This window comes from Narcine bancroftii, chromosome 2, assembly GCF_036971445.1.
Source record: "Narcine bancroftii isolate sNarBan1 chromosome 2, sNarBan1.hap1, whole genome shotgun sequence".
Classification (NCBI taxonomy): domain Eukaryota; kingdom Metazoa; phylum Chordata; class Chondrichthyes; order Torpediniformes; family Narcinidae; genus Narcine; species Narcine bancroftii.
This window is the reverse complement of record NC_091470.1, coordinates 89428297-89455484: the sequence shown is the minus strand read 5'-3', so window position 1 is coordinate 89455484 and position 27188 is coordinate 89428297. Positions and strand designations below refer to the sequence as shown.

Sequence of the window (27188 nt, the reverse complement as noted above, 5' to 3'; positions counted from 1 at the left end):
CATAAATCTTCGTCCGCGAAGCCAAGCCAAAGAAAAAAACAAATATATATATATATATATATATATATATATATATATGGATGCTGAAAAGACCGGCTGAGTTCCACTGGTGCGTTTTTACTACAATCACAACATCTGCAGACTTTTGTGTTTCACTGCTCACAGCTCAGATCCCTGAGTCCTGGCAACATCTTCATAAATATTCTCTGCACTCTCTCCAGCTCGACAACATCTTTCCTGCAACATGTGACCAAAATTGAACACAATTCTTCAAATGGGGTCAAACCAATGACTTGTACAACTGCAATATGACCTCCCAACCTCTACTCGATTTTCTGACTGATAAGGCCAGTTTTTGACCACCCTATCTACCTGTGACATTACTTATTATTATGTTATTATGTACCTGTATTAGATCCCTCTGCTCTACAAAAATTTCCAGATTCCTCCCATTTGCCACCCATGTTGGGTTGAAAGTTCTGCAGGCTTTTCCTTTGGAACCAAATTGCAGTTGTTAAGGAACGGAAAAGTCACTCAAGGACAAATTAAAACCTTTGGGATTTCATAGAACAGGGACGGCCACCCTTTTTCAATGCATGGTCCAGATGGTGTGTCAGTGGTTGAACAGCGGGCTGCACTGATGCTATCATAAATTAAATAAATACTGAAACACAGACATTATGTAATTTAAGTCTTTGATTATCTCTGCTTGAAGTACGTAAAGTATGGATTTAACTGATGATTATTTATCAAAAAATAATCCACAAAAAAGTTCATGCAATGAGATCAATTAGTTTTTTTTTCAAAAAAAACTACAATTATGTGTTTCAGGTCAGGGAAGGCATCTTCAAATCTGGAAATGCTCCAAAAATCACGAGTTAATCATTAAAATGGCACAATTTTTTTTAAAAAGTCAAAAAGTAGAAAAATTAGTTGCAATGAAAACGAAATAACTAACCCCAAAACAGACAGCAGCTCAATCAGTGGGAAACTTGATTTTGTTTGTTGTTTGAAGGCATTTCGATATTGGGTGATGTGGTTGTTGATGCCAATAGCCAAGCATTGTCTCAAGGAGTTGTGCGTTCAATCATACTACCAGCAGAATAAACTACTTGGCAGAAATGATAAAATCATCCTTTGCTGGATATAAATATTTCAGACAGGCGTTTGGAGTGCTGCAAACTGTCATTTAAACTTAGTTGCTTTTAAATAATTCCTCAGATAATTCAGGAGTTTTAAAAATAATTTGTAACAATTATTTTTGTTGCAAAACTGCAGGCGTAAATAAATTTGTTGAATACGAAATCTTGAATCTTTCTCAGCAAAAGCTATTGTGTATTCCTCTCAACTTCTACCTTTGATCCAGACCTCCCACTTTAATTTCTCTGTACTCAAAGGTGTGTTTTGAACTACGAGTATGTGAGATAAATCCCATTTCTGAGTGAATGAAATTTGCTTTGTGCTAAGAGAGTTTTGCTTGTAACTATAGTCGAATGAAGGAACATCGCAGCGTCCCACACACGGACATCTGGCTTTGCACCTTTTTGAGTGGCTCAAGGAGAGGGGAGCAGGTCAGGGAGTGGGGAAGGGGGCAGCTCAGGGGAGAGGAAGTGGGGAGATTGGGCGGCTCAGGGGAGTGGGGAAAGAGAGTGGCTCAGGGGTGCAGGGAGAGAGAGGTGGGGAGGTGGCACTTTGGGGTCACTCTGAAAGGTTTGCCCCGTTAGTCACACAGCTTCACATTTACCGGTGGGTGACTGGCCTGGGACCAAGAAAGGGACAGCTGGCCGCTGATGCATAACCTATCTCAGGCCTATCTTGAGGGTGAAGTGTGTTCCTGGGAATGCCAGGGTGAGTTATTTTTCCAGGGGCAGAAAGTGATGTGGTTGATGATCGATTCCTGGTTATGACCATGTGGAGAGACTTCAGTGAACATTCCTCGTGAGCACAATCGTTTTGATGCCTGATGCAAGGACACGAAATATTTCCTTTGCTGAGCGATGCTTTATACACGCTCACAGTCCCCGGGGCCACCAATGACAAAGGCTGACAATTTAGTGCAGTGAACGGTGTATGTTGGAGTGGCAAACGCATTGGGTTGTGGGCTGGATAAATTTGGATTGTGGGCCAGATGTGACCTGTGGGCGTAGGTTTCCCACCTTGACATAGAAGATTATATATTGCCCTGTCCAACTGAAATCCATTAAATGTCTCATTATTATTGTAATCCTTGTCAGTGATTTTTCAATGAATGATTCCAAAACTAGTTTTATTGATAATTGTCATTACTTGATTACTTGATGTTATGCAGATTTTGTTCCTGTTGGCTGGTAAGGATTTTAAATGTACAGAGCAGAATGGTCAAACGTCACCTGTGTGTATTCGTGGAGTGAGGGGGAACCAGAAGAATTGGACAGCTGCTAAATATCTATTTTCCTTCCCCTGCTGAGACTGGGAAGTGTTGAAGACGCTTTCACTCCGAAGGAACAATGATCGCTTGGCACAGAATAATATCATCACCCTCCATCTACTCATCCTATCAGTAAATGCATCTAGCAGTTCTTGAGTCACATTAACAATATATTTGATTGTTTTCAACAGTTCATATAACATTATTAGTGTGGTTTTTCAAATGCTTTGTCATGAATCTTTGACAAAGTGCCATGAAATCAGTTTGTGCACAAGAGCTTGTACTATTAGGGGAGTGAACCACAAAAGTCTGCAGATGCTGTGATTGTAGTAAAAACACAGAAATACATGAGGAACTCAGCAGGTCTCATAGCACCCGTAGAATTAATAGATGAGGCGCGTGAATTCAGGGACATGTAATAGTTCAGGGTTGTGTTAGTGTTTTATTCCTATGGTCGCAGTGAGACCTCCCAAGTTCCTTCTGCATTTTTGTGTTTTTACGGTATCAAGGAAGAGTGTTGGCATAGATTGAAGATTGGTTATTGCAGAGATAATTGGAATCAGTCTCTTTCCAGGCTGGAAGGATGTAACAAGTGTTGTGCCCAAGAATGAGCTGTTTGCCCACAATAATTTCTGACTTGCGTTTTTTAAAAAAAACCTGGAGGAAGTGAATGTTTGTGGATGACATTTGGGTGGAAGGCTGTTGCAATGAGGGCAGTTTGATTCTGCAGTGAATATAGATTGAGTGATTGGATGAAAAAACTGCCAAATGGAATTTGTAGGAAAGTATGAGGTCCTGCACTTCATTAAAAGGGACCCAAAGGCACACCATCATCTGAATGGAGAATTTCCGCAGATGAATGAAGTACAGGGGACTTTCAAGAAGTTGGCAGGTACATCAAACAGTTAGGAGGGCAAATTGCACATTGACCTTCATTGCAAGAGTGTTTAAAGATAGGGAAATATTGTTTTAATTGAATGGGATACTGGTGAGGCAGCACATGGAGAACCGTGCACAGTTCGATCCTGTTACGAGGCACAAAACAAAACAACCAATTTTTTTTATGTGAGAGGGTTGTTAGATCATAACTGCTGAAGAAATTAGTGATCTTGAAACAAGATCCTGAGGGGGCTTGACAGGGGTAAATGTTGATATTTTTTCATTAGTGGGAGAGTTAAGAGGAAGGATCGTAAGATGAGTAGCCAGTCATTTAAAAGGGAGCTGTGTAGGAACTTCTCCGAGAGCGGTGAATCTCTGTAATTCTATACCTTGGAATGTTGTGGAGGCCAGGTAAAAGTGGTATTTAGAATTGTTTAGTTGATCAATCGTCCTACCTACCCAAAAAAACACATTATGCTCTTTCTCAATTGAAAGGAAGGCAAGTTTAGACTGGTTTCCCATTGAATTGTGTTCATGACAGACTCTCCTTGATGGCCATTTTGATTCTTTGTTGTTCTTTGTGCATAAAGTATTTAACAGCTTAGTTACTTATAAGGGAAGTGTTGTCAGACATCTGTCAACACTACAGAAGAGACTCTGCCCACAATGAATTATATTTGTTAATTTATTGGCCTCTGGCAGAACTATTTTAATGCTAGCAAACAATTTGATTTCAGATTCCTTTATTGTTAAGCAATAAAATAGGTGCCATATTACACAAAATTCACCAACAGCAGAAATTACCCGGCACCTCTTACAATCAGTGAAAGAGAATCAAAAGAGAGATCCCCCAGAGACATTGTGTGTCCGTGAATTTGCCTCCAGCACTCCTGCAGCCTCCTCAGCCACACAGGCTCCAGTCCAAACCATCAGCGACCTGAGCTCCTGTTTCAACGCCCTCAGCACCCTCTCGCATCCCAGTTCCGATACCTGGTACCTATTCAGCCAGTCTGGACCCAGTCTCCAGCAGTCCGCAGCCTGGTTTAAGTTCTTTGATCACAAGTCACCAGCAGCCCACGGCCTGTGTGCATTCCTCATCTCAAGTCACCAACGGCCTGCCTCCTGTATGTTAGTATCAAGCATTTGATATTTTGTAAAACTTTTGTTAGGAACATTTAACAACTTCTTCTGAGCTGTGTTTTTGCCAGTAGTTTATCAAATGCAAAATTCTGTTGAAGTGGAATTACATTGCTTGTCAGAGCAAAAAATGGAAGTTTGGAACTCTCAGACTCAAATATGTAGTTTGATCTTGGCTCGATTTATGATCATAAGGAGTAAAGTTATACAATTTTTTACTTTTGAATGACTTCATTCTTGCAAAAACAAGGTAAGAGGTATTGTATAACTGAGCAACTCTGACTCCAAATTCTAAATTATATTCATGGAAAACACATGAGAGATAGGTTTGATCAAAGAGCAATCTAGCTGCATCCCATCTTCCAGCAATAAGTCCACACTCCTACAGGTCACAACTCTTCAATAATATACCACATTGAAATGTGGTGAAGGTTTCTGGCTCTCTTGCTCTTGAGTCTGAGAGTTCCAAACTTCCATTATGCACTGTGCAAAAATATATTCCCTCTAATCATTCCACCAGTTAGTTCAAATATATATACCTGTTTTTGTTTTTTTTTTTTGATCCTCCACTAGTTACCCTCAGCCTTTCAACATTTTACACACTCCTGTCACAACATGCCTTGGCTTCCTAAGTTCCAGAGTAAACAACCCCAGCCTTTCCAAATTTTACTTGGCTAGAATTTTTCATTCTTGCTAACATCATTATAGAGTTTTCAAGGAGGCACGGTTAGCGTAGCAGTTAGCGATCGGGACTTGGGTTGGAATCCTGCGCCGTCTGCATGGGTTTTCCCTGGGGGTTCCTGTTTCCTCCCACCCTTCAAAACGAATTGAGGGCTGTATGTTAATTGAGCGGAATGGGCTCATGGGCCAAAATGGCCTGTTACTGTGTTGTATGTCTAATTTTTTTTTTAAAGAGTAATGAAAGAAAGACACTGATATAGTCCACATGGACTTTTGTGAGGTTTTGACAAGGTTCCACCTGGGAAGTTGGTCAAGAAGATACAGTTGCTTGCCATCCAGGATGAGGAAGTGAATTGAATTAGAAGTTGGCTTGGTGTTGGAGAAGCTAGAGAACTGTAGTAGATGATTGCTTCTCAGACTTGGGACCTGTTACTAGTGATAAACCTCAGTGATGGGTGCTGGGTCCATTATTGTTTGTCATCTATATGAATGATAAGATAATAATAAGGTAAAGCGGATAAGCAAATTTGCAGTCAACACCAAGATTGGAGGTGTAGTGGACGTGAAGAAGGCTCTCAAGCGGGATCTGGATCACCTGGAAAAATGGGCTGTAAAATACCAATTAACAAAAGTGCAGAGGTTGGTCTGAAGATTTAAAACTCAATAACTCATCCTGGTGGTGACTTTCAGCTCCATGGTAGTTGTGTATGTATTTTTGATAATCTCCTTTCTTTCTTAGGTGTTAGGGGTAGCATGGGATGGGGGAATTAGGGTCATATATACCACATGTATTGTTTTTCTATATAATTCAATATTGATTAATGTAATTGTGGTTTAACATTTTGAAAATAAAATATTCCAAAAAAGTGCTGGGGAAACTCAGCAGATCATGCGGCATCTGTAGGAAGTACAGTGTAACCAATGTTTTGTGTACTGCACCATATTCCCAGCATCTGCAGATCTTCCCTGTTTAACTGTAAAATGGCAGCTCAAATTGAATGCAGACAAGTGTGAGGTGTTGCACTTTTGGAGGACACATCAAGGTAGGATGTGCATGGTGAACAGTAGGGCTCTGACGATGTGGTAAAACAGAGGAATCTGTGAATACAGGTACATAATTCCTTGAAAGTGGCAAAACAGGGTTGTAAAGAAAGCTTTATACTCCCCTCAAACATTCATCTTTCACTCTTCATTTGTGTTTTCTAGTTCTTGTATCAATGGAAAAAGCCCATTGCATTTACTCTTGTATAACTCTATCAAATGTCCCCTCATTCTCCAACACTCCAGGGTTAAAGTCCTAACGTGTTTAACCTTTCCGTGTAATTTAATTCCTGAAGTCCTTGCAACATCCTAGTAAATCACTTGGCCTTCATAAATCAAAGCACAGAGTGCAGGAGTTAAGATTTTGTGTTGAAGTTGAAAAAGACATTGGTGAGGCCGAATCTGGAGTATTGTATGCAGTTTTCATCACCTAACTACAGGAAAGATATCAATAAGATGGAAAGTGTGCAGAGAAGATTTACTAGGATGTTGCCCGGACTTCAGGAACTGAGTTACAGGGAAAGGTTAAACAGGTTAGGACATTATTCCCTGGAGCATTGGAAAATGAGGGGAGATTTGATAAGATATACAAGATTGAGGAGTATAGGCAGAGTAAATGCAACAGGCTTTTTTCCACTGAGGTTGGGTGAGACAAGAACCAGAGGACACGAGTTAAGAGTGAAAAATTAATGTTTAAGGGAAGCATTAGAGGGAACTTCTTCACACAGAGAGTGGTGAGAGTATGGAGCAAGCTGCCAACTGAAGTGGTAAATGCGAGCTCGATTTTGACATTGAAGAAAAGATTGGAAGGGGTATGGAGGGTAATGACACGGGTGCAGGTCGATGGGACAAGGTGAAATAAATAATTCAGCATGGACAGATGGGCCAAAGGGCCTGTTTCTGTGTTACTGTGTTCTATGGTTCCATTTTTGTAAATCTCCCATACACCCACTTCAGCACAGTTATACTCTGTGGTAGTGTGTCCAGAATTCTCTACGGTTTTTGTAACATTTGCATACCACTTACTCATTTCTACATTTTGGTCCAAATTATTGATGTACACTGCTGGAAAGAAGGGACCAAGAACCGGATCATAGAGCTCCAGCCACAGAAATACCTGCAACCTGTTCTTCCAATCCTGCTTTTGCCAATCTATCTTGTTCTATTCTAATTGGGATACCATGGGCATTAATTTTGACCCAGCCTACCAAGTGGTTTCCAATGTGTTTACAATTTAGCTCTCAAAACTAGTATTTGCAATGTTTGTTTTTTGCATCCTTGTGGCCGTCTGTCAGAGAAATATATGAATTGGTCCAGTAACATCTATCTTGGTAAATGATACAAGATCATAGAAACATAGAAGATAGGAGCAGGAGTAGGTCATTCGACCCTTCGAGCCTGCTCCGCCATTCAACGAGATCATGACTGATCTTAAAGTTCAGTACCCCGTCCCCGCCTTCTCTCCGTAACCTTTAATACCCTTATACTGAAGAAATATATCTAATTCCCTCTTAAATATATTTAATGAACCTGCCTCTACTGCCCTCTGTGGCAATGAATTCCACAGATTCATCACCCTCTGGGTCAAGAAATTCCTCCTCATCTCGGTCCTAAATGGTTTGCCTATTATCCTCAAACCATGGCCCCGGGTTCTGGATTTTCCCATCATTGGAAACATCCCATCTGCATCCATTCTGTCCAGTCCTGCCGGAATTTTATATGTCTCTATGAGATCCCCTCTCAATCTTCTAAACTCCAGGGAGTACAATCCCAATTTGCGCAATCTTTCCTCATAAGTCATTCCTGCCATTCCAGGTATCAGCCTGGTGAATCGCCTCTGCACTCCCTCCATTGCAAGAACATCCTTTCTTAGATAAAGTGACCAAAACTGCACACAATACTCCAGGTGGGGTCTCACCAAGGCCCTGTACAGCTGCAGTAAGGTATCCTTGTTCCTATACTCAAACCCTCTTGATATGAAGGCCAACATACCATTTGCCTTTTTAACCGCCTGCTGTACCTGTATGCTCGCCTTCAGAGACTGATGTACAAGTACCCCTAGGTCTCTCTGCACTTCCCCATCTCTTAATCTATTGCCATTCAAATAGTAATCTGCCCTCCGGTTTGTATTACCAAAGTGGATAACTTCACATTTATCCACATTGTAGTGCATTTGCCATGGATCTGCCCAGTCCCTCAATTTATCCAAATCACACTGGAGCTTCCTGACCCCCTCTTCCGTGCACAGAACCCCTCCTAGCTTAGTGTCATCTGCAAATTTGGAGATATTACATCCAATCCCCTCATCCAGATCATTAATGTAAATTGTGAACAGCTGGGGTCCCAGTACAGATCCCTGTGGTACCCCACTGGTCACCGCCTGCCACTCAGAAAACGAGCCATTTATCCCAACTCTGTCTTCTACCTGCCAGCCAGTTCTCAATCCACATCAATACTTTGCCCCCAATCCCATGAGCCTTGATTTTGGAAACCAGTCGTTTATGTGGGACCTTATTGAAGGCCTTTTGGAAGTCCAGGTACACCACATCCACTGGCTCTCCCCCATCTATTTTACCTGTCAATGCTCGAGAAGCTTACTCAGGGTGATAACACCCCCACTCCCTCCCCCACCCCACCAGTCCTCCCTTTGACAGGTGGGCATACACGTGACACCTAAGATGATATTGGAGCAGGGATTGCCTGCAGTGAGCTTTGTTCCTGGTCCTCTTGATCCAAGGGAATGTGATGTAGGTTCATTTTATTCCCCACCCCTCACCCTTTCCTCCTGCTCATCCCCCTCAACACTCTGCTCAACAGGCATTCTTTTCCCGCCCTCCCCCTTTCCCATTCTTTTTTGCTCCCTCTTTTCCCTCCCCTTGTCCACTTCCTTCTCCAAAACCCTCCCAAACTATTGCAGTTCCCTCTTTGTTGTCTCTCTTCGTGTACCCTTCTGCACTGGCCCACATCCCACTGCCCCCAGCACCATCTGTCCTGTCCATGAAACGTATTTGGAAAACCATATTTGGTATCAGCTGGCAAGTAACTGTTTATTTTCATGTTTTCTCTCTTCCCGAATCTTCCCAGTCTAATCTTGCCCGCAGGAGTCTAGATGAAGATGAGCGTTGTCCAGAGAGTAATGGTCAGTCACGGAATGACATAAGGCAGACTCAGGAGGAGATTGGGGATGAAGAGGAGCTGTCTCTTAAATATGGAGCCAAACATGTCATCATGCTCTTTGTTCCTGTTACTTTGTGCATGGTGGTGGTGGTGGCCACAATCAAATCGGTCACTTTTTATACACGGAAGGATGGCCAGTTGTAAGTATTTATTTGCTTTTGACTATCTGGTGCTATTCCATTTACTGTATATACTCATTTAATCATCAATACCGTGTAATAGTCGACCTTTTTTGGTTCAAAAATTGTGTGTTTTCGTTTGTTCCATGTAAAAATTGATCCGCCTTATTCCAGAAGGCCCAACCAAGCAAGGATCCTCGCCTTGTCTGCCTGCCTGCCAGAGATCCTCTCCTCGACTGCAGGCCCATCTGAGATCCAAACACCTGTCCGCCCACCTACCTGAGCTCCCGAAGCCATGACCATTGATCCTCACCTTGACTGCAGGGGCATCGAGCTCCCAACACCCAGACCGCCCACCCACCCAAGCTCCTTACTTCCCGACCAAGGATCCTTGCCTCGGCCACCCGCCCATCTGAGCTCCCAACCCCCAACCAAGATTCTTACCCAGCAGCTTTGAAACACATGGACCTGAAAGTGTGACTGAGCTAGGGCTTTTCTCTTGGGAGTGATGAAGGCTGAGAGGTGTCCTAATAGACATGTATAAGATAATGAAAGGAGGAAATAGGGTGGACAGCTAGCACCTTTTTCCTGTGATGTCAATAGCAAGTACCAAGGAACATCGGTTTAAGTTGAGTGGAAGAAAGTTTAGTGGAGAAGTCACGGTATGTTTTTTATATATACACAGTGGTGGGTGCCTGGAATGCATTGCTGGGGGTGAGGATGGAAGCTGGTACAATAGGGACATTCAAAAGTCTCTTAGATAGGCACATGGATGTATGAAAAACAGAGGGTTGTGAGTGTGAGATAGGGAAGGATTAGACTGTTGTGGTTTACATAGGTCAGCACCATATCATGGGCCAGAGAGTCTGTACTTTGTTGTAATGTTCTATTAAAAGTTAACTTTGTTTTTCTCACCTTGAGCTCTTCTGAGCACCAGAATGTTTCTAATGTGCATTTCTGGTACCACAATATTTTTCATTTTAATCAGTTCACAAGAGAATCTATTAAATGAAAAATAACATAACTAACTCAATATCTTCCTATAATCTCCCTTTAGATTTTTTTAGTCATTTTGTTGGACTTAACACAAGATGTAGCTTTATTCCAGGAGATGGCAAACTTGTACAGTAGAAGTCCTAAAATCCAGACTGCTCGGGGATTGGATCGGTTGAGATTTTCCAGATTCTCAGGCAGTACCTTTAAAGTTCAAATTAAAGGAGGAATAAAGAAGAGATGAACAGGTAAATTTTGTTAGTTTATTCATTAGCAAATACAGCATGCTTCATTTATCAAAACGAGCAGTTTTAAAGAAAAATAAACAAGCATGGTCACTTGTTGTCGCATCTGTGGCGCTTGGCACACACGCCCACATAGTAAAGCCCACTAAATTTAAAAAGTTTGAGAGTTTTCAAAAAGTCTGGATTCTCAGGTGATCTCGATTTCTGGCATCCGGATTTTTGGACTTCTACAGTACTGCATAATGGAGAGCCTGAAACAGAACCACAAGGTTATAAAGCAACAATTAAGTAGATCCAAGTTAATTAATGGGAAATGAGCAAGTTTATATTTAGGTGAAAGAAACCAGGAAAATTTATAGATAAACAAGTACAAGGGATACTCAGAATTGTGATCAGTTACAGTCCATGAGGAACACAGAATAACCGAGGCAAGAATCAATCAAAAAATTCCTTTCAATAAAATGGAACTGAAGAAAATGGCATGTATGGAGTTCATTGACACTAAGGAAGATGACAAATGAATAAGGGACCAGGCAAAATTTGAAGAAATTAAATGCATGAGATAATGAGCATTTATATCCAATTATCGAGAAAGGACGCAAGGGAAAACTTGAGAATTAGCCTGGCATCAGAAAAGGAAATGGTAGATTTAACAGGGCAATTGGAAAATGTTAGCCGGACTGGGTGTGGTTGACCTGAATTCTTAAATCTATTTGCCATCTGGAACATGAGGGATTGGTCTGGTAAAGTGCCACAATAAAGGTTATTAAACAAAATTGGATTTGGTGAGATGCGTAGATTGATGGTTGGTTAATGGGCAGGCGGCAGCAAAAAGGAATTTTCAGATTGCAAAGCTGTGATCTCTGGTGAGGCAGAGCATCAGGGCTTGCTTTTAACAAATTATATCAATGATTTAAATGAGGTGATCAAGTGTCATATATCCAGTTTTGCTGGTGATACAAATCGAGGTGACAATGAAGAGGATTCAGAAAGACTTCAGGAAGCGAAATGCAGGGTAAGTCAGCAGGCAAACAGATGGCAGGTGGAATGTAATATGGAAAACTGTATTCATTGACTTAGGAGGGAAAAAAAGAGGTAGAACTTTCTTAGAAAGATTATAATCTACACGTCTCATCAAATGCCACACAATTCAATTTTGTTTAATAATCTCAAATGGGGCACTTCATCAGACCTTTTCAAAGCACAGATCCCTCATGTTCCAGCTGCCAAACATTGGTGTTTAGAAGCACTTGTGTGTCCCTGCACGTAGATCACTGCAAGATAAAGTGCATATACATTTGCACATGAATGCAAATAGTATGTTGACCTTTACTGAAAGAAGATTCATGTACAAGAGGAGAGGCAATATGTTGCGATTGCATTTTATGACCATGTTGGAATATACAGTGCCCTCCATAATGATTGGGGCAAAGACATTTTTTCCTTTATTTGTCCCTGTGCTTTACAGTTTTAAATTTGTAATCAATCAAAGTAATTGGGTATATGTGATGGAGGTAGATTGCGTTTTGGTAAGCAAGGCAATCAAGGTTTACAGGGAGAAGGCAGGAGAATGGGGTTGAAAAGGATAGTAAATCAATAGACCAAATGGCCTAAATCTCTCCTATCAATTATGGTCTTAAAAGAGAGATTGGGGGTTCAAGTCTTTGGCTCCCTGAAAATTGCCATGCAAGTACATAGGATGGTAAAGGAGGTATATGGGATACATCACTTCATTGGTTGGGGGATTGCCTGTAAATCAGTAGTTCCCAACCTTTTTCTTTCCACTCATGTATCACTTTAAGTATTCCCTATGCCATCGGTGCTCACAAAGGGATTGCTTAAGGGGAGGGAAAAGAGGGAGCAAAAAAGAATGGGAAAGGGGGAGGGCGGGAAAAGAATGCCTGTTGAGCAGAGTGTTGAGGGGGATGAGCAGGAGGATTGCTTAAGGTGCTCTAGACCCAATTGTTACTGAAATAGTTGGCTTGAGAAAAATTGTCATTGGCCCATTTCCTTTGTATTTAAGAAACAAGTCAATGAGGGATGATTCAAACTTTTTCTTTCCACCCACATCCCACCGTAAGCAATCCCTTACTAACCTATGGCATAGGGAATGCTTAAAGGGGTGTGTGAGTGAAAGAAAAATGTTGAGAACCAATGCTGTATATGAAAAGTTATGCTGCAATTATAGAAAACTTTGGTTTGGCTGCACTTCTGCATGCAGATCTGGATGTCCTGTTTCAAGAAGGATGTGTAGGGCTTGGAAAGGAAACAAGAGATTTACAAGGATGTTGCCTGGACTAGAGGGTATGAGTAAAAAGGAGAGGTTAGACCTGCTTCTTTTTTTTTTCTCAGGAGCATCAGAGACTGAAATGTGACCCGATGGAAGTTTATAAAATTATGAATCTTTATCACAGGGTAGAAGTGTCAAATACCAGAGAATGTGATGGAAAGGGACATTTAAGGAAGATATGCAGGGCAAGTTATTTTTAAACACAGACAATAATGGATGCTTGCAACAGGCTACCAGCTATAATCATGGAAGAAGATCTGATAGTAGTGTTAGGAGGCTTCTAGGTGAACACAATATAAAAGAAATAGAGGCATATAGATCATGTGCAAGCAGAAGAGATTTAAATTAAGTGAATGTCATGTACAATTTTGTGTTCCATATATATTCTGCCTTTGCTTGGTCCACTTGCCACTGAAATGGTTAAATGCTAGTTTGAAGACCCAAGGGCTGTAACATGATGATGTGCTGTTTGTTAATCTCATGGACCCTTTCAGGAATGATGTAGGGACAAGCAATAAGGGCAGAATGGGAGCGAGGCAGAGAATTAAAGGAACAGAGTTGGAAGATGAAGGTGAGGCTTGTGCACTGAGTAAACATGTTAATCAACATGGTTTAGTTTCTCCAGAGTAGGGAAAAACAGGTTTTGAGCACTGGCTTTGCACTTGGGTCTTTACTATGAAGGGGAAAAAGGAATGTGTCACTTCTCTTATGGTTGCAAGGGAAAGTGCTGTGAGACATGTGTTGGTTGGTGGCAATTGAAGAGTGGAACAAGGAGTTGTGCAGGATACGGTCCCTTTCGAATACTGAAAATGGATGAGGGAGATCTGGTGGTCAAATACCCATGAAGTGGGTGGGAGTTTTGGAGAGCAGGTGCCTTTTGGCAGAAGTTGATGAGTCGTACCCATTGAAATGTGAGCACAGGCAGCCTCAGCTCCCATCTTCATGAGGCTACACCAATACCAGTTACCCTCTTTAGGTTTGAGGCCATTTGTGCTTTGGTGATTTAAGTACTTATTAAAATGTTTCTTAAAAAATATGTGAGTTCTGCCTCCACCACCCCTTCAGACTGTATTCCAGACTCCGAACACCCTCTGAAAAATTCCTCCTCCAATCCCCTCTCAACCTTTGAATTCCCACCATCAATGTATGCCATGTTATCTATGACAATGCCACCAAGGGGAAAAACCATTTTTATCATCAATCCCTTTTAGTTTCCTCACTTCATATAGTTCCATCAAGTTATCCCTTAACTTCTCCTCTGCAGGGAAAACAAACCCAATTTACTCCTGTTACATAATGCTCCATCACAGGCAGCATCTTGTTAAATCTTATTCTTCCTATGATGTGGTCACCAATACTGCGTACTGTACTTCCAGGTGTGGCCAAACAAACATTACAACTCTTGCATTTTCAGCTGGTACTAATGAAGGGAGCATCTCTTGTACTTCACAAACTTATCCACCTGTACTCCCAGTTCTGGGGATCTCCGAACATGCCCCTGTTTATCAAGGGCTCAACCATTGAAAGGAACAATGGGAAAGTGGAGGGACTTGGTAGGGCAGGCAGCATCTATTTTAAGAGTACAATGGAATCCTGACTTGAGACCCTCTCACTTCTCCATGATTGCTGGAAATTAAGGAAACCTCCTGCAACTGGTCAGTATTGAGAGCCCAGAACATGTCACCACAAGCAGCTAAGGTAACTTGGTGAGGACCTCTTTGGCCACTTCACAAGCTACTGTGCTTTAAGTACAAAGTAATACTATGTATGTAGAAATTCATCTGTGTATCTCTTTAATTTCAAAGGAAATTAATTTCTGGCTATTTTTTCCAAAATGGGTTCTTCTGACTGTGAGAAGGCTATTTAGCCTCTGCAGCCTGTTCCAATATTCATAGATGGCCAGAAACTTACCTGCATTGAATTTGCCCGTCGTTATTGAATGAAGATCTACCGGGACCAGTGCCTGAAGAGGGCACACAAAATCAGTGAACCGGTGCGGACTCGAAAGGCCAACATATCCTGTTTCCGCTCCGTAAATGGTTATATGGTTATCTTTATTCAACAGCTTGTTCCCTTTCCCAATAAAAATATTTAAAACTTATTTTTGAAACCTGGTCAACTCCCCCATTCTCCGTACCTCAATATTATTTTTAGGGGAGGTGGTGTTCTTATTTATACCTCTCTTTATTTGGGAAAGGAGCTTCTAATCATTGCTTCTGAATGCAAAAAAAACAATCAAACTGCTGAAGGAACTTAGCAGTGGAACAACATTTGAGGACGGGAGTGGAGAAGAGTTGACAGTTTGGGTCTTGAGTGCAGCCGCTGCAGCCTGTTGTGTCACCATCACTTCTGAATGGTCTCGTTTACCCTTTCTGGAAGTGGCCACCAGACAAAATAACTTTCATGTACTTTTCACTCTGGCAAATTGGCAGAAAAAAAATTTGGTCAATTCAAAAGCTGAGAGGGACACATTAGACTTTAGCAGTTAGAGTCTATTTATATTTTTGAAAGAAAATCTTGAGGGAAAAGCACTAATAATGTTTAAATGTGAATGTTTAAATGCCTACTTTCCCCACATTTTGCTTGACTGAAAATGTTTCATGTAAATTTATGAAATTTGTAGATCAGTGTTAGAAGAAGGAAATTATCATGTATCAATCAGTTGAATAATATAATACAATGAAAAATGAGTAAGAGCTAAAGTAGGTCTGGAAATTATCACTGTTGGAATATTCTATGCAATAGATTGAGGCGATTATGAAACGGCCACTGATACATTCATTTTCGTTTTTTTTTCAACTTAATGTTTCAGTTTTATTAACCTTGAAAAGTTAGCAATCACATGTTGTGACAGAAGATCGACAAAAAAATTTGTAAACAATTGGTATTAACTGCATTTGACAAAAAAAATCTTACTACATTTGCCATTGAAAATTTCACACAAAACATTAAATAGGCAATAACACTCCATGACTGGAGTCCCTCTCTTTTTGAAAGGCAGTGCCTTTATTTTTTAAATCAGCTACTTGCAATTAAAGCAGTACAGGGTCTGGCTACACAATGTAAAAATACAACACTAACTATACACAGTTTTGTACAGTTTCTTTACACCTCAGCCATTGATCCAAATTACAAATGAGTTCACATTTGCCGTCCTCGCAAAGAAAAATAGATCAAGCTTTGACAAAACGGGGGGGGGGGGCGTGGCAAGATGGCGTAAGGATCAGACGTGCCTTCCAGTCCTCTCCTGACTCTATCTTATTGTTTTGTCTAGAAATGCTTGTTAAAATTCTTTAAAAGTTTAGATAATTTCAGTGCTGTTAATTTAACTTATGATGATACAATTGGTGGAAAAGAGCAAAAAAAAACGACAACAGATCATCAAAAAATTACATTTTCCAAAAGTTCAAGTTTTGGAGCCTACCTACAGGAAAGACACCGGGACCCAGCGTGAAATGGATCCCAGGAGAGAGGTACAGTGCTCAGATGTAGAGCTCTATGTTACATCGGTAACTGTAGAGGTGGCGCTGCAAACTGCATCTCTTGAGATAGAAAAACCTATACAACTTGATGTACTGGGAGAATTTAATACATTACGAACTAGGGAAAACCCCGGCCAGCGTCCTCCAGTCATTGCTGGAGAGGCTGTGGCTGGGGTTTCCACACGCAGTCATACTACAAGGAAGGCAACCAGAATGAAGGAAGGAACAGAAGATCCTTTGGTTATGCAGAAGAAGCAGGAATTTGTTGAGCCAAAATATCTTCCAGTTGAAAAGATTTTTGTGAATCTTGAATCTAAATTATCTTACACAATGCAGGGATTATCCAAGATTATGACTGAACTTGGTACTAGGTTTAATACTCTGGTGAAAATACATTCTCAACAGATGGCTGAGTTTGGAGCTTTTAAGCTTGAAGTGAGAGATAAATTTAATTCGTGTGAAGAAGATATAGACGAAATACGGGATCAAGTTTTTGATGTGACCAAAATGGTCGAAGACTTACAAACTCAAAATAAAAATTTGGTGAAAAAGATTGATTATTTGGAAAACCAATCCAGACGGAACAATATAAAGATTATTGGTTTGCCGGAAGGTATGGAGGGACCAGACCCAAGAAAATTTTTACTGAATGGATTCCGCAGGTGCTCGGTCAAGAACATTTCCCGGAAGGTATAATACTGGAACGTGCTCACAGAGCCTTGCGTAGAAGACCTATTTCAGGTCAAAGTCCAAGACCTGTTTTAGTTCGTTGCTTGAATTATTACAACAGAGAAATAATTTTACGAGTGGCTATTAGAAATGCACAACAGAGAAAATCACCCTTGATGATTCAAAATAATCGAGTTTTCTTCTATGCGGATTTGAGTCAAGAAGTTATGTTCCAACGACGGGAATTCAATCCTGCTAAAGAGTTGTTGTGGAAGAAAGGTTACAAGGCAACCTTTAGATATCCAGCTGTTTTGAAGGTTTTCCAAGATGGTTGCCAACCAAAGTTCTTTGATTCTCCAAAGGAAGCTATAGCATTTGCTCAAGAGCTGCCAATTACTCAGTTTCAACAGAGACATAGTCCGCCGCGATCTCTAAGGAGACAAGAGATGGAAGAAAAGAGCCATGCTCCAAGAAGGAATGGTTGTAATAGTGACTCGGCAGTTGGAACTGATTAAAAGAAGAGTTGTCCTTTTTTTTTCTAATGTTTTTTTTTTAAAAAAAAAAGGGATATTAAATAATGATGATGTTAGTTTAAGATGAAGTGAGAGTTGGGGGAGAGAACTGGATAGGCACTATTTCCTGACAGTCATCTGCTACGTGTGAGTTATCTCACACCCATTTTTTTTGGGGAGTTACCGCATTGCACGGTTTAGACGGGAGGGGGAATTTTTAACCTCCTACCCGTTTTTTTTCCTTTTTTTTGTATTATTAGATTAAAGAGTGAAGGGGTTTTTTTTTGTTTAAATATAAAAAAAAGCATAAGAAAGTATTTGATTGTTTAAAAAACTAAAAATTGATGTGGTTTTTTTTGTAAAGTTTATTCAGTAGATAAGGAATATTTGAAATTTAAATGTGAATGGGATGGATAAGTTTTTTATATTTTTTCTTTAACTTTAAGGTGAAAGGAGTGGTAATTCTGGTGTATGTTATTTTGCTATTTTAGTTATAGAACGAAGGGAATAATGGTGAAAGTTATAAATTGAATTGTACAATTCTTAATGAGGCTTGAATTTTGTGGTTTATGCTCCATTTGTTGAAGATATAGATTTTGTTGTAGATGTGTTTTTATTATTTGGATATCTGAATTTTAACGTAATGATTGGGAATATTTAAATGTGGTATTAGAGCTTTTATTGGATAACTATTCAAGAGTAAAAGGGAAAAATGGTGGAAGAGTACTAAAATTGAATTGTACAATGCTTAATGAGGTTTGAATTTTGTTTTAAGATGGTGGTTTATGTGACTAATATGATGATAGATGTGAAGTTAGTTGATATTTGGTGAAGGTTTATCTCTATAGAGAAAATTTTTTTTTCATGCTACAATTTTTTTTAAGAATTGATTATTGTTTAAGAATTTTTGATAGATAATGTTACTAACTTTACTAATTTTTTATATTACATTTGAGTTAAATATATGTTTCATCTTAACTCCGTTTGTTAAATATATGCATTTAAGTTTGATTTAAATATGTTTTATATGTCTGATATCTTAGTATTAATTACTTTTCTTTTTGTTAGTATTTTAATCGGTTATGTTTTTTTTTGTAAGTGGGTTTTTTTTCTCACATATATTAACTTTATTAATTCTTCACTCTTTATTTTGGGGGGAAAGGGGGGGTTGGACTAATTTGAGTTGGGTTATTAATGTGTAATAATTATTGGGGAGGATGTAGTTTATTTAGATTACTGATACTGTATTGTAATTTTATTATTTTAGTCTTAATTTTTTTTAATGTAATCCTATATGTTATTCATGTTATAAAATCTTCAATAAATTTTTAAAAAAAAAGCTTTGACAAAACAAATTTTTTTTACATCTATTACAATTTAATCATCATTCTCTTCCTCCTCCTCATCATTATCTTCGTCTTCCTCCTCCTCTTCCTTCTTTTTTCTTTGCAGCCTGAGCTGGCTTGGGAGCAGGTCTCTTACTAGTTTCATTCTTGCATTTGGCACGATATGCTGCAACTTTGTTTTCACACTTCTCCTTTAGTTTAGATACCTTTTGCTAATACAGCTGCTTATCCTTGAGCTGCACCTTGGACTACCTCTCTCCCAGCTTCTTTGCAAAATCACCAATGGACATTCCAGGTGATTCACTCTTGATCTTTGGATGTTTGTCAGAGCAGAAAATGAAAAATGCTGATGGTCTCTTGGGTCTCATTTGGATCCTCCTTTTTCTTGTCCCCTTTTTGAGGGACATAGTTCTTCATCTCCCAATCCTAACGGACTTTGTCATTCTTAGCCAGTTCTTCAAATTTTGACTTCTCTTTGTTGGACATGGTCTTCTACCTTTCAGAGCATTTTTTGAAAACTCTGCAAAGTTGACAGTGGCATCTGAATGTTTCTTCCTGTTCTCCTCTCAACAAGTTTGCACAAAGTATGCATATGAGGACATTTGGCCCTGAGGCTTATTAGGATCTTTTCTAACCATGATTGGTTTGTATCAGACTTACACAAGGCATCAAAGGACTACCCTGATACCATCATTTGTCCCACTCACTCGTGCAGGATGATATCCTGGAGGATTTCTTGAATCCAGTGTGCTGATGAAAGCAGGAGAGAACATTTGTTGGCAGGGAGAGTGAGAAAGGAATCTTGGAGTGCAGTGGGACTGGCTAAATTACGTTTGTTTTTGGTCAATTTTCAAGTCTTGCATTACATTGTGGAGATTTGTGTCAATTAATTCAAATATTTTTGGATAGCTCACTTTAAATCTTTACATTGGCCAATAAAAAGAAGGGAAGCTCAAGTGGAGCAGCCAATGTGTGACTGGGGATTTAGAGGCTTTTGCTCAAGAAGCTTTGGTGAGCAGAGGCTGAGAACATATGAAAGGTAAGGGCAGGTAAGGTCTCTGGACAGTAATAGAGCAGGGAGTGGAATGGCAACTTGGGTAGTGGAATGCTCCGAATGCAGGATGTGGGAATTCTGGCACAGCACCATTGTCCCTGATGGCTACCTGCAAGAGGTGCACCCCTTTACAGACCAAGATCTGGATGAACTCTGGATCATTTGGGATTAAGAGAACCCTCTCTCCCAATAGAAGCTACAGGGAGACGGTCACCCCCAAAATTCAGGAGGTGGGATAGAAGGGGAATAGGCAGACAGAGCTGAGCATCCTTGTGGCCATTCCCCTCAACAATAAGTATACCTTTTTGGATACTGTTGTGGGGGGTGGGGGGGGGGGGTCGATCTACTGGAAACCAGTGTTAGTGGACATGTCTCTGGCACAGAGTCTGGCCTTTCAGCTAAGAAGGGAAGAGAGGAGATTGGGGATTTGAGGTTCTGTGAGCAAGATCGAGACTTCCAATTGGGAAGTTGCCTCCCAGGTGCTAGGCTCAAGGACGTCTCTGATCAAGTTCATAGCATTCTCAAGCGGGAGGGTGAGCAGCAAGTTGTCATGGGTAGCAATGACACAGATAGGAGTAGGGATGAGGTCCTGCAGAAGGAATATAGCGAGTTATGAAAGAAGCTGAAAAACAGGATCTTAAAGGTGGTGATCTCAGGGTTGCTGTCTGTGCCACATGCCGGTGAGGGTAAGAAGTTGTGGCAGGTGATTGAGTGGCTGAAGAGTTGGTGCAGAGGGCAGGCGTTCAGATTTGTGGAATTTCTGGGGAAGGGCTGCACTTGAATTGGAGAAGGACCAATATGCTGGTGGGCAGGTTTTGCTAGTGGTGTTGGGGAGGGTTTAAACTAGTTTGACAGGGGAGTGGGAACCAGAATGTGAGGGCAGAAAATAAAATAGAAGGTGGAAAGGATGAGGCAATGTGTTGTGGGTTTGTGAGGAAGGACAGGACAAGGGAGGAAGTATTCATATAGTCAGTTAAGGGTTTGAAATGTGCCCATTTCATTGAAAGGAATATTAGGAATAAGGGAGATGAACTTAGAACATCAATCAGTTCATGGAATTACAATGTGGTGGCTGTTAAAGGGACTTGGCTGACGCAATGATTGGCTGATGCAGGTTTTGGATTTGGGGTAAAGGGGTGGGGGGGGAGTACCAGGGATAGTATCACAGCTGCAGGAAGGGAGGATGCCACAGAGGGAACGTCTACTGAGTCGATGTGGATGGAAGTCAGAAACAGGAAGGAAGCAATCACTGTATTGGAAATAACCTGTAGTCCCCCAAATGGTCCTCGGGATACCGAGGAACAGATTTTGAAATGATGCAGAAGTTACAGGGTTGATGTTGTAGGAGACTTCAACTTCCTAATGTTGACTGGCACCTGACTGCAGGGGGTCGAAACGGAGGGGTTGAAACAGAGTGTCCAAAAAAGATTCCTGACACATTATGTGAGCCAAACAACAAGAAGAGAGGCCATACTGGATGTAGTACTGGGTAATGAACCTGGTCAGGTGACAGACCTCTCAGTAAGGGAACATTTTAGTGACAGTGACCACAATTCCCTGAGCCTTAACGTGGTTATGGGCCAACATTTTGTGTGAATGGCCTCCATCTGTTGTGGTTGACCATGGGTACTGTGCCAAGAGAAGCTGGAGTGGCTTCTCTAGGGCGCAAGCCAGGGTAGAGTTGATATGAAGATCTGTCTGTTGCCCATGCAGTGGGTCCCCACCCCCTCCCCCATCCTAATGACAGGTCCAAAGGAACAACAATAGTCAATGCAATTTGATGCCAGCAGCATCGCAGGAGATGCTGTGCTGGTGCTAGGTACAGCAGTAGGCCACCTTCGGGATTCCCCAACTCCAGATTTTTCCTTGGGGTTTACTCCCAAAGCCTTTCCTGTGAGCGGCTATAGCCACAAGGCAGTGAAAGTTTGAAATCAGAGATTTCCTCTCCTGGATGAGTTTCCATCCGTAGTTAACGAGCCCCATCTGCCCAGAGCAACTAGTTTCAAGGTGCTAGTGGCCTGCCTTTACCCCTTCTGTCAGTGAGAACAGCTCCGCTGGCCATAAGAACTGTACCACACGTGAAGGCCAGGAATTGGACGGTTGTCAAAGGCTGTTGAGACTCATGCCATGAAGAGCATTTGAGCAGCAGTGGGAGCTTGTCCCCACTACCACACTTCGGCTATGGCAATGTTTAGAGCCTGGACAAGGATAGAATCAAACAAAATGATAAAGTGTTTAATAGGGAAGGGCTAATTTATGGTGGTATGAGGCAGGAACCAGGGAGAATGAATCGGGAACAGATGTTTTCAGAAAAAAGCACAGAAGTGATGTGGAGAATGTTTGAGGACCACTTGTGTAGGTTTCTGGATAGGTTTGTTCCACTGGGTGATGGAAAGATGGTAGGAAAAGGGAACCATGGTGTACAAAATAGGAGAGGCAGCTCGTCAGGAGGAAGGGGATTCATACATTAGATGTAGGGGTGGGGAGTCACATGATGGAGTAGTGGCCAGTAGGGTAAATCCAGCCCTCTCCAGAAAAGAAGAAAAAAAGTTAAGACAAGTTCAATAAATACAAAATATAAGAAATAAAAGATAAAGATGCAGAGAAGAGAAAGAAAATGGTAGCTAAGAAGGAAAAAGTAAAAACAATGGGGGAAAAAAGAAGAAAAGACACAGGAAAAGAAGGGAGACTGCCTTACCTGCACGAAGGTACAGGGAGCCATGGTGGAGAAGAGCGCCCGATCTCCAAGGTTGGTATCGGCCCTGCGGTGTCGCGATCCCCCAACCAGTGGACTACAAAAATGCCCCTCTGAGCCAAACAATAGTGCGCAATGTGCAATCTAAGGTAAACGAAAACACCGACAGGAGGGGGGCTCAGCCGAGGAGCGGGCAACCACCACGCAACCAGCTGAGGGATGCCTGACACCAGGGATCTCAGCTGGAAGATGAGAAAAGGGGCAGGAAAGGGAGTGAAGTACCAGGTGAGAAAGAAAGTCGACGGGGTGAACGGAAAGAGGAGCAGCAGCAGGAGGCTCGATAGATGAGCAGCTTAGAAGAAGAGTAGCAACAGCAAGATGCCAAGCAAGAAGGGACCCAACAAAGTGAGACGCTACTCATCAGAAAAATCAGAAGAGACAGATACAAAGAAGAAAAGAAAAAGACACAAACACAAGTAAAGACACAGAAGAAGAGGAAGAAGACCAAGATCTTCACAGAGAGATAGAAGGTAAAATAGATGGACAGAATGTAGATAAAGCTTCTTTTGAAGAACAAATTAGAGCATTAAAAGAATGGTTGTCATTAGAATTTAGTGCAATTAAAAGAAAAATAAAAAGAACAGAAGATAAAATGCAAAGATTAGAACTAGTCATGACAGAAATAGGGAAAAGAGTAAAAAAAATGTGGAAGAACGAGAAACGGCTGTAGAAATGGAAGTAAACAACTTAAGAGGAAAATTGGAGGAAAGTTGTTATCTCAGAAAATTGTTATGTTTGAAAATTATAGTAGGCGAAACAGTGGGCCTAAAAAAGATGAAGAAGGCACAGATATGAAGGAATTTATAAAAGAATGGATCCCGAAGGTCCTGGGAATGACAGAAATGCAGGAAGGAATGGAAATAGAAAGGGCACACAGAACACTAGCTCCGAAATCACAGACACATCAAAAACCAAGATCCATTTTCGTAAAATTTTTGAATTACGACAAGACAAAATATACTGGAGTGGGCAAGAAATAAAATTAGAGAAGATAATAAACTATTGGAATACAAGGGTCAAAAAAATATTTTTTTACGCAGACATGGTTTTGAACTCTTAAAGAAGAGGAAGGAGTTTAATACAGCAAAATTGATCCAATGGAAAAAAGGTTATAAATTCATGTTAAGACATCCAGCTGTACTTAAAATATTTATCCCCGGGGAGCAAAACAGACTGTTCTCAGATCCGGAGGAAGCACAAGAATTTGCAGAATGCTTACAGGATGAGAGTTGCAGAACGCTTGCAGGACAGGAGAGTGGCAGAACACTTGCAGGACAGGAGAGTGGCAGAGCGCTTGAAGGACAGGAGAGTGGCGGAACGCTTGCAGGACAGGAGAGTGGCGGAACGCTTGCAGGACAGGAGAGTGGCGGAAGGCTTGCAGGACAGGAGAGTGGCGGAAGGCTTGCAGGACAGGAGAGTGGCGGAAGGCTTGCAGGACAGGAGAGTGGCGGAAGGCTTGCAGGACAGGAGAGTGGCGGAAGGCTTGCAGGACAGGAGAGTGGCGGAAGGCTTGCAGGACAGGAGAGTGGCGGAAGGCTTGCAGGACAGGAGAGTGGCGGAAGGCTTGCAGGACAGGAGAGTGGCGGAAGGCTTGCAGGACAGGAGAGTGGCGGAAGGCTTGCAGGACAGGAGAGTGGCGGAAGGCTTGCAGGACAGGAGAGTGGCGGAAGGCTTGCAGGACAGGAGAGTGGCGGAAGGCTTGCAGGACAGGAGAGTGGCGGAAGGCTTGCAGGACAGGAGAGTGGCGGAGGGCTTGCAGGACAGGAGAGTGGCGGAGGGCTTGCAGGACAGGAGAGTGGCGGAGGGCTTGCAGGACAGGAGAGTGGCGGAAGGCTTGCAGGACAGGAGAGTGGCGGAAGGCTTGCTGGACAGGAGAGTGGCGGAAGGCTTGCAGGACAGGAGAGTGGCGGAAGGCTTGCAGGACAGGAGAGTGGCGGAAGGCTTGCAGGACAGGAGAGTGGCGGAAGGCTTGCAGGACAGGAGAGTGGCGGAAGGCTTGCAGGACAGGAGAGTGGCGGAAGGCTTGCAGGACAGGAGAGTGGCGGAAGGCTTGCAGGACAGGAGAGATGCAAAGATATAATAAGTATGAAGAACGGCGATTAAAATATATATAAAGATGTAAAAACGTCCTCTAATGAAGGCTTTCATTGCGTCCCATAATATAAATTTGTCTTTCTCTGATTCCGTATTTATTTCAAATATGTTTTAATTTGACGCAATGAAAGCCTTCATTAGAGGACAGATAATAAGTTATGTAACTAAAATGAAAAAGGACTACAATCGGGAAATAGAGCAGTTGGAAAAGGAGATAGTAAGTACAGAAAAAGAACTAGTAAAAAGGAATGATATAAAGAAAAGGAGAGAATTGGCAGACAAAAAAAAATACGAAACATTACAAACGTACAAGGTGGAGAAGAACATAATGAAAATAAAGCAAAAGTATTACGAACTGGGAGAAAAAAAATCACATAAAATATTAGCCTGGCAACTTAAAACAAAACAAGCTAAAAGAATTGTATTGGCATCAAGGAAAAAGGACAAACAAATTACATATAATCCAATAGAGATTAATGAGAACTTTAAGGAATTTTGTGAACAATTATACCAAACTGAGAATGTGGGGAAAGATGGTAAAATAGAAGAGTTTTTAGCTAAAATTGAACTGCCGAAATTGCAAGAAAGAGGAACAAAACAAACTGATAAAACCATTTGAAATAGAGGAAATACAGGATATATTAAAAAAGCTGCCGAACAATAAAACGCCTGGAGAGGATGGATTCCCAATAGAATTCTATAAAACATTTAAAGAGTTATTAATTCCTCCTCCTGGAAGTAATGAACCAGATAGAAGAAACACAAAACTTGCCAGATTCATGTAAGACAGCAATAATTACAGTAATACCAAAGATGGCGAAGGATCCACTAACACCAGCATCATATAGACCAATAACTCTACTTAATTCAGATTATAAGATAATAGCGAAATTATTAGCATACAGATTGGCCGATTGTGTAACAAAAATAGTAAAACAAGATCAAACTGGATTTATTAAGAAAAGACGAATAGCGGATAATGTCTGTAAACTTATTAATCTAATTCATGCAGTTCAAGGAAATAAGAAACCAACAGAGGCTCTTGCTTTAGATGCAGAAAAAGCCTTTGAAAGAGTAGAATGGAATTTTTTTTTAAGTATTACAGAGGTTCTATCTACCAGAAAAATATATTAATTGGATTAAAGCATTATATAATGGACCATTGGTGAAGGTAACAGTAAATGGATATGTATCGAACCAATTTAAATTAAGTAGGTCAACTAGACAGGGGTCCATTATCCCCCTCATTGTTCGCTTTAGCAATAGAACCATTGGCAGAACTGATAAGAACAGAAAATAAAATAACCATATAACCATTTACGGAGCGGAAACAGGCCATGTTGGCCTTTCGAGTCTGCACCGGTTCACTGATTTTGTGTGCCCTCTTCAGGCATTGGTCCCGGTAGATCTTCATTCAGTAACGATGGGTGAATTCAATGGAGGTAAGTTTCTGGCCATCTATGAATATTGGAATAGGCAGCGGAGGCTAAATAGCCTTCTCACAGTCTGTATAATCCGCGTTACTCATTGGGATCACTTCACTTTTATTTGCGTTGGTCTTGTACCCCAATATTTCTCCATATACCTTCAATTTCTTATGTAATTCGTTTATTGATATTTCTGGTTCTGTTAAGTATACTATGATGTCATCTGGAAATAAACTGATTTGAATGTGTCGTATGAGCCAAGGTTAGCAGAGCTAGGGCTACTTTCTTTGGCACAAAGAAGTATGAAAGGTGACTTAATAGAAGTCTACAAGGTTATGAGAGACATAGATAAAATAGACTGTTAGCATCTTTTTCCCAGGGCATAAATTGCAAATGCCAGAGGATATCTGTACAAAGAAAGGGAGGAAAGTTTAGGAGAGACATAAGGAATACGTTTTTTTACGCAGAGAAGTGTGGGTGCATGGAATGCATTGCCAGGGGTGAATGTGAAGGCTGGAACAATAGAGACATATCAGAGATTCTTAGACAGGCACATGGATGGAAGGAATTTAGAGGATTATGAGGTAGGGAGTTTTTTGGATTTTTTTGGTAGATGTTTATGGATCGACACAACATCAAGGGCTGAATGGCCTCTTCTGTGCTGTCATGCTCTATGTTGATGTGAGATCATTTTACTGCTCAATCCATTATATAGGACAACTGTATAGAACGACCCCGAAATTTCCACCTCACCTCACTCTGGCACTTACTGCTGGCCAGTGGATGCTGTTAAAAGTAAATCACAATATTTTAACAACAAATGATCATTTGAAGGTTTAAATTTTATTTGGATATTTTAAAATAAACCATCGTTGGCTCC

At 41.1% G+C, this 27188-nt stretch overlaps 1 protein-coding gene and 1 pseudogene across 2 annotated transcripts in view; one reads left to right on the top strand and one right to left on the bottom strand.

The window, feature by feature from the left end:
- Positions 1-27188, top strand: part of psen1 (presenilin 1) — an 86273-nt gene that overhangs the window by 25625 nt on the left and 33460 nt on the right. For both annotated transcript variants that reach the window (XM_069917428.1, XM_069917429.1), the window contains one exon: positions 9230-9462. In XM_069917428.1, coding sequence (XP_069773529.1) covers positions 9230-9462 — 233 coding nt within the window. The remainder of the gene's footprint in view (positions 1-9229; positions 9463-27188) is intronic.
- LOC138752404 (high mobility group protein B2 pseudogene) lies at positions 19010-19616 on the bottom strand (annotated as a pseudogene).